At 52.8% G+C, this 17,820-nt stretch overlaps 1 protein-coding gene across 1 annotated transcript; it reads right to left on the reverse strand.

Annotated features, from left to right (window-relative positions):
* Nucleotides 1-4,737: 4,737 nt before the first annotated feature.
* On the reverse strand, nt 4,738-15,301 carry LOC144954506 (mRNA turnover protein 4 homolog; the record flags this gene model as incomplete). Its single annotated transcript, XM_078884981.1, has 7 exons — nt 14,773-15,301; nt 12,244-12,302; nt 11,263-11,366; nt 10,470-10,551; nt 10,035-10,102; nt 9,149-9,300; nt 4,738-4,814 (listed from the first exon to the last, which is right to left on the reverse strand). Coding segments are annotated over exons 1-7 (570 nt in total), but the record flags the coding sequence as incomplete, so codon positions are not given.
* Nucleotides 15,302-17,820: the final 2,519 nt, after the last annotated feature.

A 17,820-nucleotide genomic window follows, 5' to 3' on the forward strand; every position in this document is an offset into this window, starting at 1 on the left:
AGTGAGTGGGTGAGTGGGTGAGTGGGTGGGTGAGTGGGTGGGTGAGTGGGTGAGTGGGTGGGTGAGTGGGTGAGTGGGTGGGTGAGTGGGTGAGTGGGTGAGTGAGTGGGTGAGTGAGTGGGTGAGTGGGTGAGTGAGTGGGTGAGTGGGTGAGTGGGTGGGTGAGTGGGTGAGTGAGTGGGTGAGTGGGTGAGTGAGTGGGTGAGTGGGTGAGTGGGTGAGTGAGTGGGTGAGTGGTGAGTGGGTGGGTGAGTGGGTGGGTGAGTGGGTGAGTGGGTGGGTGAGTGGGTGAGTGGGTGGGTGAGTGGGTGAGTGGGTGGGTGAGTGGGTGAGTGAGTGGGTGAGTGGGTGAGTGAGTGGGTGAGTGGGTGGGTGAGTGGGTGAGTGGGTGGGTGAGTGGGTGGGTGAGTGGGTGAGTGAGTGGGTGAGTGGGTGAGTGAGTGGGTGAGTGGGTGAGTGGGTGGGTGAGTGGGTGGGTGAGTGGGTGAGTGGGTGGGTGAGTGGGTGAGTGGGTGGGTGAGTGGGTGAGTGGGTGAGTGAGTGGGTGAGTGAGTGGGTGAGTGGGTGAGTGAGTGGGTGAGTGGGTGAGTGGGTGGGTGAGTGGGTGAGTGGGTGGGTGAGTGGGTGAGTGAGTGAGTGGGTGAGTGAGTGGGTGAGTGGGTGAGTGAGTGGGTGAGTGAGTGGGTGAGTGAGTGGGTGGGTGAGTGGGTGGGTGAGTGAGTGAGTGAGTGGGTGGGTGAGTGAGTGGGTGAGTGAGTGGGTGAGTGGGTGAGTGAGTGAGTGAGTGGGTGAGTGGGTGAGTAAGTGAGTGGGTGAGTGAGTGGGTGAGTGGGTGAGTGAGTGGGTGAGTGGGTGAGTGGGTGAGTGAGTGGGTGAGTGGGTGAGTGGGTGAGTGAGTGGGTGAGTGAGTGGGTGAGTGAGTGGGTGAGTGAGTGAGTGAGTGGGTGAGTGGGTGAGTGAGTGGGTGAGTGGGTGAGTGAGTGGGTGAGTGGGTGAGTGGGTGGGTGAGTGGGTGAGGTGAGTGAGTGGGTGAGTGAGTGGGTGAGTGGGTGAGTGAGTGGGTGAGTGAGTGGGTGAGTGAGTGGGTGGGTGAGTGGGTGAGTGGGTGAGTGAGTGGGTGAGTGGGTGAGTGGGTGAGTAAGTGAGTGGGTGAGTGAGTGGGTGAGTGGGTGAGTGGGTGAGTGGGTGAGTGGGTGAGTGGGTGAGTGGGTGAGTGAGTGAGTGGGTGAGTGAGTGGGTGAGTGAGTGGGTGAGTGAGTGAGTGAGTGGGTGAGTGGGTGAGTGGGTGAGTGGGTGAGTGAGTGGGTGAGTGGGTGAGTGGGTGGGTGAGTGGGTGAGTGAGTGAGTGAGTGAGTGGGTGAGTGAGTGGGTGAGTGGGTGAGTGAGTGGGTGAGTGAGTGGGTGAGTGAGTGGGTGGGTGAGTGGGTGGGTGAGTGAGTGGGTGAGTGAGTGGGTGGGTGGGTGAGTGAGTGGGTGAGTGAGTGGGTGAGTGGGTGAGTGAGTGAGTGGGTGAGTGGGTGAGTAAGTGAGTGGGTGAGTGAGTGGGTGAGTGAGTGGGTGAGTGGGTGAGTGGGTGAGTGAGTGGGTGAGTGGGAGTGAGTGAGTGAGTGGGTGAGTGAGTGGGTGAGTGAGTGGGTGAGTGAGTGGGTGAGTGGGTGAGTGGGTGAGTAAGTGAGTGGGTGAGTGAGTGGGTGAGTGGGTGAGTGAGTGGGTGAGTGGGTGAGTGGGTGAGTGAGTGGGTGAGTGGGTGAGTGGGTGAGTGAGTGGGTGAGTGAGTGGGTGAGTGAGTGGGTGAGTGAGTGGGTGAGTGGGTGAGTGGGTGAGTGGGTGAGTGAGTGGGTGAGTGGGTGAGTGGGTGAGTGGGTGAGTGGGTGAGTGAGTGGGTGAGTGAGTGGGTGAGTGAGTGGGTGGGTGGGTGAGTGAGTGAGTGGGTGAGTGAGTGGGTGGGTGAGTGAGTGGGTGAGTGGGTGAGTGAGTGGGTGAGTGGGTGAGTAAGTGAGTGGGTGAGTGGGTGAGTGAGTGGTGAGTGAGTGAGTGGGTGAGTGAGCGAGTGAGTGAGTGGGTGAGTGAGTGGTGAGTGAGTGGTGAGTGAGTGAGTGGTGAGTGAGTGGGTGAGTGGGTGAGTGAGTGGGTGGGTGAGTGGGTGAGTGGTTGAGTGAGCGGGTGAGCTGGTGAGTGGGTGAGTGAGCGGGTGAGTGAGTGGGTGAGTGAGTGGTGAGTGAGTGGGTGAGTGGGTGAGTGAGTAAGTGGGTGAGTGAGTGGGTGGGTGAGTGAGTGGGTGAGTGAGTGGGTGAGTAAGTGAGTGGGTGAGTGAGTGGGTGAGTGAGTGGGTGAGTGGGTGAGTGAGTGAGTGGGTGAGTGGGTGAGTGAGTGAGTGGGTGGGTGAGTGAGTGGGTGGGTGAGTGAGTGGGTGAGTGAGTGGGTGAGTGAGTGGGTGAGTGAGTGGGTGAGTGAGTGGGTGAGTGAGTGAGTGGGTGAGTGGGTGAGTGAGTGAGTAAGTGAGTGAGTGAGTGAGTGGGTGAGTGAGTGAGTGGGTGAGTGAGTGGGTGAGTGAGTGGGTGAGTGAGTGAGTGAGCGAGTGGGTGAGTGAGTGGGTGAGTGAGTGGGTGAGTGAGTGGGTGAGTGGGTGAGTGAGTGGGTGAGTGGGTGAGTGAGTGAGTGAGTGGGTGAGTGAGTGGGTGAGTGAGTGAGTGGGTGAGTGAGTGAGTGAGTGGATGAGTGAGTAAGTGGGTGAGTGGGTGAGTGAGTGAGTGGGTGAGTGGGTGAGTGAGTGAGTGAGTGAGTGGGTGAGTGAGTGGTGAGTGAGTGGGTGAGTGAGTAGTGAGTGAGTGGTGAGTGAGTGGTTGAATGAGTGAGCGGGTGGGCGAGTGAGTGAGCGAGCGAGTGAGTGGGTGGGTGAGTGAGCGGGTGGGCGAGTGAGTGAGTGGGTGGGTGAGTGGGTGAGTGAGTGAGTGGGTGAGTGAGTGGTGAGTGAGTGGTGAGTGAGTGGGTGAGTGAGCGGGTGAGTGAGTGGTGAGTGAGTGGTGAGTGAGTGAGTGGTGAGTGAGTGGGTGAGTGGGTGAGTGAGCGAGTGAGTGGGTGGGTGAGTGGGTGAGTGGTTGAGTGAGCGGGTGAGCTGGTGAGTGGGTGAGTGAGCGGGTGAGTGAGTGGGTGAATGAGTGGTGAGTGAGTGGTGAGTGAGCGAGTGGTGAGTGAGTGGGTGAGTGAGCGAGTGAGTGAGTGGGTGGGTGAGTGAGTGGGTGAGTGAGTGAGTGGCTGAGTGAGTGAGTGGGTGAGTGAGTGGGTGAGTGAGTGGGTGAGTGGGTGACTGAGTGAGTGAGTGGGTGAGTGGGTGAGTGGGTGAGTGAGTGAGTGGTGAGTGAGTGGGTGAGTGAGTGGGTGAGTGAGTGGGTAAGCGAGTGGGTGAGTGAGTGGGTGAGTGAGTGGGTGAGTGAGTGAGTGGGTGAGTGGGTGAGTGAGTGGGTGAGTGAGTGGGTGAGTGAGTGGGTGAGTGAGTGAGTGGGTGAGTGGGTGAGTGGGTGACTGAGTGAGTGAGTGGGTGAGTGAGTGAGTGAGTGAGTGAGTGAGTGGTGAGTGAGTGGGTGAGTGAGTGGTGAGTGAGTGGGTGAGTGAGTGGGTGAGTGGGTGAGTGGGTGAGTGAGTGGGTGAGTGAGTGGGTGAGTGGGTGAGTGAGTGGGTGAGTGAGTGGGGTGAGTGAGTGGGTGAGTGAGTGGGTGAGTGGGTGAGTGGGTGAGTGAGTGGGTGAGTGAGTGGGTGAGTGAGTGGGTGAGTGAGTGGGTGAGTGAGTGGGTGAGTGAGTGGGTGAGTGAGTGAGTGGGTGAGTGGGTGAGTGAGTGGGTGAGTGAGTGGGTGAGTGAGTGAGTGGGTGAGTGAGTGGGTGAGTGAGTGGGTGAGTGAGTGAGTGGGTGAGTGGGTGAGTGAGTGGGTGAGTGAGTGGGTGAGCGAGTGGGTGAGTGAGTGGGTGAGTGAGTGGGTGAGCGAGTGGGTGAGTGGGTGAGTGAGTGGGTGAGTGAGTGGGTGAGTGGGTGAGTGGGTGAGTGAGCGAGTGGGTGAGTGAGTGAGTGAGCGAGTGGGTGAGTGAGTGGGTGAGTGAGTGGGTGAGTGAGTGGGTGAGTGAGTGGGTGAGTGAGTGAGTGGGTGAGTGGGTGAGTGAGTGGGTGAGTGAGTGGTGAGTGAGTGGGTGAGTGAGTGAGTGGGTGAGTGAGTGAGTGGGTAAGTGGGTGAGTGAGTGGGTGAGTGGGTGAGTGAGCGAGTGGGTGAGCGAGTGGGTGAGTGAGTGAGTGGGTGAGTGGGTGAGTGAGTGGGTGAGTGAGTGGGTGAGTGAGTGGGTGAGTGAGTGAGTGGGTGAGTGGGTGAGTGAGTGGGTGAGTGAGTGGTGAGTGAGTGGGTGAGTGAGTGAGTGGGTGAGTGAGTGAGTGGGTAAGTGGGTGAGTGAGTGGGTGAGTGGGTGAGTGAGTGAGTGGGTGAGTGAGTGAGTGGGTGAGTGGGTGGGTGGGTGAGTGAGTGAGTGAGTGGGTGAGTGAGTGAGTGAGTGGGTGAGTGGGTGAGTGAGTGAGTGGGTGAGTGAGTGAGTGGGTAAGTGGGTGAGTGGGTGAGTGAGTGGGTGAGTGAGTGGGTGAGTGAGTGAGTGGGTGAGTGAGTGAGTGGGTGAGTGAGTGAGTGGGTGAGTGAGTGGGTGAGTGGGCGAGTGAGTGGGTGAGTGGGCGAGTGAGTGGGTGAGTGGGCGAGTGGTCTCACCAGGAGACGAGCTTGTTCGGGGGTGAGTGAGTCGCCCTCTTTGCACAGAGTGAAGTCCCTCAGGAGGTGGACAACGCCTGCACACAGACACAGACAAAGGTCCCCAGTGAAGCCTCTCCACTGCTGGGGCAAGTGCTGTTCACTACAACTGTGCGTGTGTGTCACTGTGTGTGTGTGTGTCACTGTGTGTGTGTGTGTCACTGTGTGTGTGTGTGTCACTGTGTGTGTCACTGTGTGTGTGTGTGTCACTGTGTGTGTCACTGTGTGTGTGTGTGTCACTGTGTGTGTGTGTCACTGTGTGTGTGTGTGTGTCACTGTGTGTGTGTGTGTCACTGTGTGTGTGTGTGTCACTGTGTGTGTGTGTCACTGTGTGTGTGTGTCACTGTGTGTGTCACTGTGTGTGTGTGTCACTGTGTGTGTGTGTCACTGTGTGTGTCACTGTGTGTGTGTGTCACTGTGTGTGTCACTGTGTGTGTGTCACTGTGTGTGTGTCACTGTGTGTGTGTGTCACTGTGTGTGTCACTGTGTGTGTGTCACTGTGTGTGTCAATGTGTGTGTGTGTCACTGTGTGTGTCACTGTGTGTGTGTGTCACTGTGTGTGTCACTGTGTGTGTGTCACTGTGTGTGTGTCACTGTGTGTGTGTGTCACTGTGTGTGTCACTGTGTGTGTCACTGTGTGTGTGTCACTGTGTGTGTCAATGTGTGTGTGTGTCACTGTGTGTGTGTGTCACTGTGTGTGTCACTGTGTGTGTGTGTCACTGTGTGTGTCACTGTGTGTGTGTCACTGTGTGTGTGTCACTGTGTGTGTGTGTCACTGTGTGTGTCACTGTGTGTGTCACTGTGTGTGTGTCACTGTGTGTGTCAATGTGTGTGTGTGTCACTGTGTGTGTGTGTCACTGTGTGTGTCACTGTGTGTGTGTGTCACTGTGTGTGTCACTGTGTGTGTGTCACTGTGTGTGTGTCACTGTGTGTGTGTGTCACTGTGTGTGTCACTGTGTGTGTCACTGTGTGTGTGTCACTGTGTGTGTCACTGTGTGTGTGTGTCACTGTGTGTGTGTCACTGTGTGTGTGTGTCACTGTGTGTGTGTCACTGTGTGTGTGTGTCACTGTGTGTGTCACTGTGTGTGTCACTGTGTGTGTGTCACTGTGTGTGTCAATGTGTGTGTGTGTCACTGTGTGTGTGTGTCACTGTGTGTGTCACTGTGTGTGTGTGTGTCACTGTGTGTGTGTCACTGTGTGTGTGTGTCACTGTGTGTGTCAATGTGTGTGTGTCACTGTGTGTGTGTGTCACTGTGTGTGTCACTGTGTGTGTGTGTGTCACTGTGTGTGTGTCACTGTGTGTGTGTGTCACTGTGTGTGTCACTGTGTGTGTCACTGTGTGTGTGTGTCACTGTGTGTGTCACTGTGTGTGTGTGTCACTGTGTGTGTGTGTCACTGTGTGTGTGTGTCACTGTGTGTCACTGTGTGTGTGTGTGTCACTGTGTGTGTGTGTCACTGTGTGTGTGTGTCACTGTGTGTGTGTGTCACTGTGTGTGTGTGTCACTGTGTGTGTGTGTCACTGTGTGTGTGTGTCACTGTGTGTGTGTCACTGTGTGTGTGTCACTGTGTGTGTGTGTCACTGTGTGTGTGTGTCACTGTGTGTGTGTGTCACTGTGTGTGTGTGTCACTGTGTGTGTGTGTCACTGTGTGTGTCACTGTGTGTGTGTGTCACTGTGTGTGTGTGTCACTGTGTGTGTGTCACTGTGTGTGTGTGTCACTGTGTGTGTGTGTCACTGTGTGTGTGTCACTGTGTGTGTGTGTCACTGTGTGTGTGTGTCACTGTGTGTGTGTGTCACTGTGTGTGTCACTGTGTGTGTGTGTCACTGTGTGTGTGTCACTGTGTGTGTGTGTGTGTGTCACTGTGTGTGTGTCACTGTGTGTGTGTGTCACTGTGTGTGTGTGTCACTGTGTGTGTGTGTCACTGTGTGTGTGTGTCACTGTGTGTGTCACTGTGTGTGTGTCACTGTGTGTGTGTGTCACTGTGTGTGTGTGTCACTGTGTGTGTCACTGTGTGTGTCACTGTGTGTGTGTGTCACTGTGTGTGTGTGTCACTGTGTGTGTCACTGTGTGTGTCACTGTGTGTGTGTGTCACTGTGTGTGTCAATGTGTGTGTGTGTCACTGTGTGTGTGTGTCACTGTGTGTGTGTGTCACTGTGTGTGTGTGTCACTGTGTGTGTCACTGTGTGTGTCACTGTGTGTGTGTGTCACTGTGTGTGTGTGTCACTGTGTGTGTGTGTCACTGTGTGTGTGTGTCACTGTGTGTGTCACTGTGTGTGTGTGTCACTGTGTGTGTGTGTGTCACTGTGTGTGTGTGTCACTGTGTGTGTGTGTCACTGTGTGTGTGTGTCACTGTGTGTGTCACTGTGTGTGTGTGTCACTGTGTGTGTGTGTCACTGTGTGTGTCACTGTGTGTGTCACTGTGTGTGTGTCACTGTGTGTGTGTGTCACTGTGTGTGTGTCACTGTGTGTGTCACTGTGTGTGTCACTGTGTGTGTGTGTCACTGTGTGTGTCACTGTGTGTGTGTGTCACTGTGTGTGTCACTGTGTGTGTCACTGTGTGTGTCACTGTGTGTGTGTGTCACTGTGTGTGTGTGTCACTGTGTGTGTGTGTCACTGTGTGTGTGTGTCACTGTGTGTGTCACTGTGTGTGTCACTGTGTGTGTGTGTGTCACTGTGTGTGTGTGTCACTGTGTGTGTGTGTCACTGTGTGTGTGTCACTGTGTGTGTGTGTCACTGTGTGTGTCACTGTGTGTGTCACTGTGTGTGTGTGTCACTGTGTGTGTGTGTCACTGTGTGTGTCACTGTGTGTGTCACTGTGTGTGTGTCACTGTGTGTGTGTGTCACTGTGTGTGTGTGTCACTGTGTGTGTGTGTCACTGTGTGTGTCACTGTGTGTGTCACTGTGTGTGTCACTGTGTGTGTCACTGTGTGTGTGTGTCACTGTGTGTGTGTGTCACTGTGTGTGTGTGTCACTGTGTGTGTCACTGTGTGTGTGTGTCACTGTGTGTGTGTGTCACTGTGTGTGTGTGTCACTGTGTGTGTCACTGTGTGTGTGTCACTGTGTGTGTGTGTCACTGTGTGTGTGTGTCACTGTGTGTGTGTGTCACTGTGTGTGTCACTGTGTGTGTCACTGTGTGTGTGTGTCACTGTGTGTGTGTGTCACTGTGTGTGTCACTGTGTGTGTCACTGTGTGTGTGTCACTGTGTGTGTGTGTCACTGTGTGTGTCACTGTGTGTGTGTGTCACTGTGTGTGTCACTGTGTGTGTCACTGTGTGTGTGTCACTGTGTGTGTGTGTCACTGTGTGTGTGTGTGTCACTGTGTGTGTCACTGTGTGTGTGTGTGTGTGTCACTGTGTGTGTGTCACTGTGTGTGTGTGTGTCACTGTGTGTGTGTGTCAGTGTGTGTGTGTCACTGTGTGTGTCACTGTGTGTGTCACTGTGTGTGTGTCACTGTGTGTGTGTGTGTCACTGTGTGTCACTGTGTGTGTCACTGTGTGTGTGTCACTGTGTGTGTGTGTCACTGTGTGTGTCACTGTGTGTGTGTGTGTCACTGTGTGTGTGTGTCACTGTGTGTGTCACTGTGTGTGTCACTGTGTGTGTGTCACTGTGTGTGTCACTGTGTGTGTCACTGTGTGTGTGTGTGTCACTGTGTGTCACTGTGTGTGTCACTGTGTGTGTGTCACTGTGTGTGTGTGTCACTGTGTGTGTCACTGTGTGTGTGTGTGTCACTGTGTGTGTGTGTCACTGTGTGTGTCACTGTGTGTGTGTGTCACTGTGTGTGTGTCACTGTGTGTGTGTCACTGTGTGTGTCACTGTGTGTGTGTCACTGTGTGTGTCACTGTGTGTGTGTGTCACTGTGTGTCACTGTGTGTGTCACTGTGTGTGTGTCACTGTGTGTGTCACTGTGTGTGTGTGTCACTGTGTGTGTCACTGTGTGTGTGTGTCACTGTGTGTCACTGTGTGTGTCACTGTGTGTGTGTCACTGTGTGTGTGTGTCACTGTGTGTGTCACTGTGTGTGTGTCACTGTGTCACTGTGTGTGTCACTGTGTCACTGTGTGTGTCACTGTGCCACTGTGTGTCACTGTGTCACTGTGTGTGTCACTGTGTGTGTCACTGTGTGTGTGTATCACTGTGTGTGTGTGTCACTGTGTGTATCACTGTGTGTGTGTCACTGTGTGTGTGTCACTGTGTGTGTGTCACTGTGTGTGTCACTGTGTGTGTGACTGTGTGTGTGTCACTGTGTGTGTGTCACTGTGTGTGTGTCACTGTGTGTCACTGTGTGTGTGTCACTGTGTGTGTATCACTGTGTGTGTGTCACTGTGTGTGTGTCACTGTGTGTGTCACTGTGTGTGTGTGTGTGACTGTGTGTCACCTCTCTGTAGACTGGTGGGCAGGCCCAGCTGTCTGAGTTGGGGCTCCATGGAGTGCGGGAACTTGTCTAGAGGACCTGCGTCCAGGACGACGTCCATCGGAGCCAGAGCCCCGCAGCGGGCAAAGTCCACCTGGGAGAACTCGGCAAACCACCTGGGGGTCACGGGGGGGTCACAGAGGTCACGGAGGGGTCACGGGAGGTCACAGAGGTCATGTGGGGGGGGGGGTCTAAGTGTGTGTAGGTTTGTGTGTGTGTACGTGTGTGTGTGTGTAGTTCCTCCGGCAGGCAAGGCTGCGTTGGCTGGGTCGTGTAGCCCGCATGCCCAGCCACCGCATGCCTAAACAGCTTTTGTTCGGCCGGATCGAGGGGGCTAAACGGGCGCGGCACGGGCTAGAGAAGAGATGGAGTGATGTGGTACAGGAGGACGTGGAGCTGAGTGGACTTGCCGATGACTGGTACCAGCGGTGTCAAGATCGGCCTCAGTGGAGGAGGCTCGTGAAGGACGCTACTGGGCAGTTGGAGGCAGTCGCCCTCCAACAACAACGGAGGGCGGAGGAGCGACGCTCACAACAACGAGCGGAGCGCCGGGTGGCTAAAGCACAGCAAGTTGGTACAGTAGGGGGCACAGGTGGTGCATCAGCCAGTCATCTCGGTCATCTCGGTCAGTGGACCCGTGGCACCTGCTGGGTCTGCCCCGTGACCTCCTGCCAGCGGGCGTTCGACACTTCACGTGGCCTCAAGGTGCACTTGGCCTGGCACAAGCGTCGTGGTGACGTCACCGCCACTTAGTGGCGAATGGCGGTTGTCGTGTAGGTGTGTGTGTGTAGGTGTGTGTGTGTATATGTGTAGGTGTGTGTGTGTGTGTAGGTGTGTGTGTGCTACTAACTTGGTGACTTTGTCTGAGTCCCAGTTGGAGAAGAGTAGGCCAACTTCCCCATGCAGACGCTGCCCCACCTGGAACGGGGGGACACGCACAGCTAGAGGTAAAGCTCCCCCAGGTAGCGCACACGGCTTGCCGAGGGCAAGTGCAGGGGGAGACGCGGGGAGACGCGGGAGACACGGGAGAAACGGGGAGAGACGCGGGGAGACGCGGGGAGACACGGGGAGACACGGGGAGACACGGGGAGACACGGGGAGACGCGGGAGACGCGGGGAGACGCGGGGAGACACGGGGAGACACGGGGAGACACGGGGAGACACGTGGAGACACGGGGAGACACGGGGAGACACGGGAGACACGGGGAGACACGGGGAGACACGGGGAGACACGGGGAGACACGGGAGACACGGGGAGACACTCGGGGTGAGACACTCGGGGTACCTTGTGGAGCCCCTCGCGATATTCGTCGCGAACTCCCTTGCCCAACGCCAGGATCATCACTTTGTTCTTGCCGAAGAAGAACCTGGAACAGACAGACAGAGTGAGTGTGTGGGTGAGTGTGTGGGTGAGTGTGTGAGTAGGTGAGTGGGTGAGTGAGTGGGTGTGTGAGTGGGTGAGTGTGTGGGTGAGTGTGTGGGTGAGTGTGTGGGTGAGTGTGTGTGTGGGTGAGTGAGTGGGTGAGTGTGTGGGTGAGTGGGTGAGTGTGTGGGTGGGTGGGTGAGTGGGTGGGTGGGTGAGTGAGTGGGTGGGTGGGTGGGTGAGTGTGTGGGTGGGTGGGTGAGTGGGTGAGTGGGTGGGTGAGTGGGTGAGTGGGTGAGTGTGTGGGTGTGTGGGTGAGTGTGTGTGTGGGTGAGTGTGTGGGTGGGTGGGTGAGTGTGTGGGTGAGTGGGTGGGTGGGTGGGTGAGTGTGTGGGTGAGTGGGTGGGTGGGTGGGTGAGTGTGTGCGTGAGTGGGTGAGTGGGTGTGTGGGTGAGTGTGTGTGTGGGTGAGTGTGTGGGTGGGTGAGTGTGTGGGTGAGTGGGTGGGTGAGTGTGTGGGTGAGTGGGTGGGTGAGTGAGTGGGTGAGTGGGTGGGTGTGTGGGTGAGTGTGTGGGTGAGTGGGTGTGTGGGTGAGTGAGTGTGTGACTGAGTGAGTGACTGAGTGAGTGACTGGGTGAGTGACTGGGTGAGTGACTGGGTGAGTGACTGACTGAGTGACTGACTGAGTGACTGGCTGAGTGGGAGGTGTCTGCACCTGCTGTGCTTCCAGGCTGTGCGCACGTCCTTCAGTTTGCTGTTCCGCATGTTGCACACGGAGAACGTGTAGAGGTAGCTGTAGGTGTCCACACACGCTCGCAGCTACACACATGTTACACACATGTTACACACATGTTACACACATGTTACACACATGTTACACACGTTACACACACAGAGACACACACACACAGACACGCACAGACACACACACAGACACGCACACACGTTACACACATGTTACACACACACAGACACGCACACACACACACATAGACACAGACACACAGACGTTACACACATACACAGACACACAGACAGACACGCACACACGTTACACACATGTTACACACATGTTACACACATACACAGACACACACAGACACACACAGACACACACAGACAGACACAGACACACAGCCACACACACAGACACACACACGTTACACACATGTTACACACATGTTACACACATACACAGACACACACAGACACACACAGACACACACACACAGACAGACACAGACACACAGCCACACACACAGACACACACACGTTACACACATGTTACACACATGTTACACACATACACAGACACGCACAGACACACACAGACACACACACACAGACAGACACAGACACACAGCCACACACACAGACACACACACGTTACACACATGTTACACACATGTTACACACATACACAGACACGCACAGACACACACAGACACACACACACAGACAGACACAGACACACAGCCACACACACAGACACACACACGTTACACACATGTTACACACATGTTACACACATACACAGACACGCACAGACACACACAGACACACACACACAGACAGACACAGACACACAGCCACACACACAGCCACACACACAGACACACAGACAGACACAGGCCACCAGGGCCTGGCCCTCCGCAAGGTTGACTCGGCATGAAACAAGTAAAAGTTGACGACTTACATCTTCCACCAGCTTCTGTTTGTGTTCCAGTCCCTTCTTCTTCGTCTGGGTCAGAGACACTGAGACACACACACACAGTCAGACACAGTCAGACACAGACACACAGTCAGACACAGTCAGACAGAGACACAGTCAGACACAGACGCACAGTCAGACACAGTCAGACACAGTCACACAGTCAGACACCGGCAGACACAGTCAGACAGAGACACAGCCAGACACAGACGCACAGTCAGACACAGTCACACACAGTCACACACAGTCAGACACAGTCAGAAACAGGCAGAGACACACACACACAGTCAGACACAGGTATACACACAGTCAGAAACAGGCAGAGACAGTCAGACACAGGCAGACACACAGTCAGAGACAGGCAGACAGAGACACACAGACACACAGTCAGAGACACAGTCAGACACACAGTCAGACACACACACAGTCAGACACAGTCAGACACAGTCAGACACAGACGCACAGTCAGACACAGTCAGACACAATCACACACAGTCAGACACAGTCAGACAGAGACACAGTCAGACCAAGACGCACAGTCAGACACAGTCACACACACAGACTCACTCAAGAAATTCATTCGGAGATTCACTCACTCAGAGACTCACTCACTCACTCAGAGACTCACTCAGAGACTCACTCACTCACTCAGAGACTCACTCAGAGAATCACTCAGAGACTCACTCACTCACTCAGAGACTCACTCAGAGAATCACTCAGAGACTCACTCACTCACTCAGAGACTCACTCAGAGACTCACTCAGAGACTCACTCAGAGACTCACTCAGAGACTCACTCACTCACTCAGAGACTCACTCACTCAGAGACTCACTCAGAGACTCACTCAGAGACTCACTCACTCAGAGACTCACTCAGAGAATCACTCAGAGACTCACTCAGAGACTCACTCACTCAGAGACTCACTCAGAGACTCACTCACTCACTCAGAGACTCACTCAGAGACTCACTCACTCACTCAGAGACTCACTCAGAGACTCACTCACTCACTCAGAGACTCACTCACTCAGAGACTCACTCAGAGACTCACTCAGAGACTCACTCAGAGACTCACTCAGAGACTCACTCAGAGACTCACTCAGAGACTCACTCAGAGACTCACTCAGAGACTCACTCAGAGACTCACTCAGAGACTCACTCACTCAGAGACTCACTCAGAGACTCACTCAGAGACTCACTCAGAGACTCACTCAGAGACTCACTCAGAGACTCACTCAGAGACTCACTCACTCAGAGACTCACTCAGAGACTCACTCAGAGACTCACTCAGAGACTCACTCAGACTCACTCACTCAGAGACTCACTCAGAGACTCACTCACTCAGAGACTCACTCAGAGACTCACTCAGAGACTCACTCAGAGACTCACTCAGAGACTCACTCAGAGACTCACTCAGAGACTCACTCACTCACTCAGAGACTCACTCAGAGACTCACTCAGAGACTCACTCAGAGACTCACTCACTCACTCAGAGACTCACTCAGAGACTCACTCAGAGACTCACTCAGAGACTCACTCAGAGACTCACTCAGAGACTCACTCACTCAGAGACTCACTCAGAGACTCACTCAGAGACTCACTCAGAGACTCACTCAGAGACTCACTCACTCACTCACTCACTCAGAGACTCACTCAGAGACTCACTCACTCACTCAGAGACTCACTCAGAGACTCAATCACTCACTCAGAGACTCACTCAGAGACTCACTCAGAGACTCACTCAGAGACTCACTCACTCAGAGACTCACTCAGAGACTCACTCACTCAGAGACTCACTCAGAGACTCACTCACTCAGAGACTCACTCACTCACTCAGAGACTCACTCAGAGACTCACTCACTCACTCAGAGACTCACTCAGAGACTCACTCAGAGACTCACTCAGAGACTCACTCAGAGACTCACTCAGAGACTCACTCAGAGAGAGCCATAGACCCATACAGAGACCCACACTCATAGAGACCCATAGACCAACACTCAGAGACACATAGAGACCCACAGAGACCCATACTCATGGAGACCCACACTCAGAGACCCACACTCATAGAGACTCACAGAGACCCACAGAGAACCACAGAGACCCATAGACACCCACAGAGAACCACAGAGACCCACAGAGACTCACAGAGACCCACAGAGACCCACATAGACCCACAGAGACCCATAGACCCCCACAGAGACCCATAGACCCCCTCAGAGACCCATAGACCCCCACAGAGACCCATAGACCCCCACAAAGACCCATAGACCCCCACAGAGACCCATAGACCCCCACAGAAACCCAGAGACCCATAGACCCCCATAGAGAACCACAGAGACCCATAGACCCCCACAGAGACCCACAGAGACCCACAGAGACTCACAGAGACCCACAGAGACTCACAGAGACCCATAGAGACCCACAGAGACTCATAGAGACCCACAGACCCCCATAGAGAACCACAGAGACCCAGAACGAGGCTCCCTCACCGAGCCAGAACGAGGCTCCGCGTATTACCTTTGCGATCTCGACGTGACTTGGGCATGGCGACTCTCGCTGTGGTGGTCACACACAAACTCTGTCTCTCTCTGTCTCTGTGTGTGTCTCTGTGTGTGTCTGTCTGTGTGTCTCACTCTGTCTCTGTGTGTGTCTCTGTGTCTCACTTTGTCTGTGTGTGTCTCTGTGTGTCTCACTGTGTCTCACTGTGTGTGTCTGTGTGTCTCACTGTGTGTCTCTCTGTGTGTCTCACTGTGTGTCTCTGTGTCTCACTGTGTCTCTCTGTGTCTCACTCTGTCTCACTGTGTGAGTCTCACTCTGTCCGTCTCACTGGGCCCTGGCCTGTCTGTGTCGCACTGTTTGACTTGACCGTCGATCGATCTATAATCTATATATAGTCTATATAATGTACATCTATCTATATAAAGTGTATATCTATAAATAATCGATATTATCTATCGATATCATCGATAAAACATACAAAGTTGTCGATCTAGACAGAGCCTCTGCGTGTCGCGCGAGCAGCCCACGTGGTCCCCACGGCGCGATGCGAGCTGGGTAGGGGTCCTCACCGCCACGCGGTGGTGGCGGCTGAGGTGGCCACGGATTTCCCCTCGGGGTGCCTGTTGAACAAATAAAATTTCGCCACTTAAAAAAAAATATCGAACGACTTAAACTTCCAAAAAAATCCGTTCAATAATTTTTACGAGTATACCTGCTCCGTTTCACGCGGTTCGATTAAAAATCTGAAGTTTCGTTCGAGAGGAAATTAATTAAAGTTTGATTTTAAATAGTTATTGTAAGTGGAACCTGAATCGTTTATTTAATCGGACGCATTAGATTCGTTACCGTCGATTCCATGTAATTCCAATACGCGGTTTTTGGTTGTGAATCGAATATATCGTAATCGCTTCAATAGATTCATACTTGCGATTCCTCTGATAAATCTCATTGGAGTCGATCCAGTCGATTATCACCATGTTAACTCACGATAAATATCGACGTATCGATTAAGAAGAGTTCGATTCCTACTAACCAATCAATCGAATGGACTCTATTAAAATCCATTTTAAAATAATGGTTTCGGAATCGATTCTAAAGCAACGCGTGACCAATTTGAGGAATCGACGTTACCGAATAAACAAACAAACGATTCCATTTAGACGGGAAACGGTAATAATCGAATCGTAATAAATCGTTAAAAGAAATCGACTCCGTTACACCCCCCCACGTTATTTAAAATAATCGATGCCCGGAATCGATTCTATGAATCCACAACGTTTCCCTAACCGAAGAATCGAAATGAACAATTAACCAAACAAATCAGAACGTTAAAAATTGTAATCGACATCAGGAATCGATTCCAAGAAGCGACAACGTTAATCTACCCGAGGAATCGACGGTTAAGTTTAATAGAAACGTTTGAATCGATTCCCTTTTCGTTTCCAACATGGCGGTGCCTCCGTCTAACCCCGCCAATCCGATCGTCTTCTTTGACATCACGATCGGTGGGCAGGTGGGGAACGACTCACTCACTCATTCACTCACTCATTCACTCATTCACTCACTCATTCACTCGCTCACTCATTCACTCATTCACTCACTCACTCATTCATACACTCACTCATTCACTCGCTCACTCATTCACTCATTCACTCACTCACTCATTCATACACTCACTCATTCACTCACTCACTCATTCACTCACTCATTCACTCACTCATTCACTCGCTCACTCATTCACTCACTCATTCACTCACTCATTCACTCGCTCACTCATTCACTCACTCATTCACTCACTCATTCACTCACTCACTCATTCACTCACTCATTCACTCACTCATTCACTCGCTCACTCATTCACTCACTCATTCACTCATTCACTCACTCACTCATTCACTCACTCATTCATACACTCACTCACTCATTCACTCACTCACTCATTCACTCACTCATTCACTCACTCATTCACCCACTCACTCATTCACTCACTCATTCACTCACTCATTCACTCGCTCACTCATTCACTCACTCATTCACTCACTCATTCACTCATTCACTCACTCATTCACTCACTCATTCACTCACTCATTCACTCATTCACTCACTCATTCACTCACTCATTCACTCACTCATTCACTCACTCATTCACTCACTCATTCACTCATACACACACTGACTCAGTCACTCAATCATACACACACTCATCACTCACTCAGTCACTCACTCATTCACTCACTCATTCACTCACTCATTCACTCACTCATTCACTCACTCACTCACTCATTCACTCACTCATTCACTCACTCATTCACTCACTCACTCATTCACTCATTCACTCACTCATTCACTCACTCATTCACTCACTCATTCACTCATTCACTCACTCATTCACTCACTCATTCACTCACTCACTCATTCACTCATACACACACTGACTCAGTCACTCAATCATACACACACTGACTCAATCACTCACTCATTCACTCACTCATTCACTCACTCATTCACTCACTCATTCACTCACTCATTCACTCACTCATTCACTCACTCATTCACTCACTCACTCATTCACTCACTCATTCGCTCACTCATTCACTCACTCACTCACTCATTCGCTCATTCACTCACTCATTCACTCACTCATTCACTCACTCATTCACTCACTCATTCACTTACTCATTCACTCATTCACTCATACACACACTGACTCAATCACTCACTCATTCACTCACTCATTCACTCACTCATTCACTCACTCATTCACTCACTGATTCACTCACTCATTCACTCACTCATTCACTCACTCACTCATTCACTCACTCATTCGCTCACTCATTCACTCACTCACTCATTCACTCATTCACTCACTCATTCACTCACTCATTCACTCACTCATTCACTCATTCACTCACTCATTCACTTACTCATTCACTCATTCACTCATACACACACTGACTCAATCACTCATTCACTCACTCATTCACTCACTCATTCACTCACTCATTCACTCACTCATTCACTCACTCATTCACTCACTCACTCATTCACTCACTCATTCGCTCACTC

This window comes from Lampetra fluviatilis, unplaced genomic scaffold, assembly GCF_964198595.1.
Source record: "Lampetra fluviatilis unplaced genomic scaffold, kcLamFluv1.1 SCAFFOLD_644, whole genome shotgun sequence".
NCBI lineage: Eukaryota > Metazoa > Chordata > Hyperoartia > Petromyzontiformes > Petromyzontidae > Lampetra > Lampetra fluviatilis.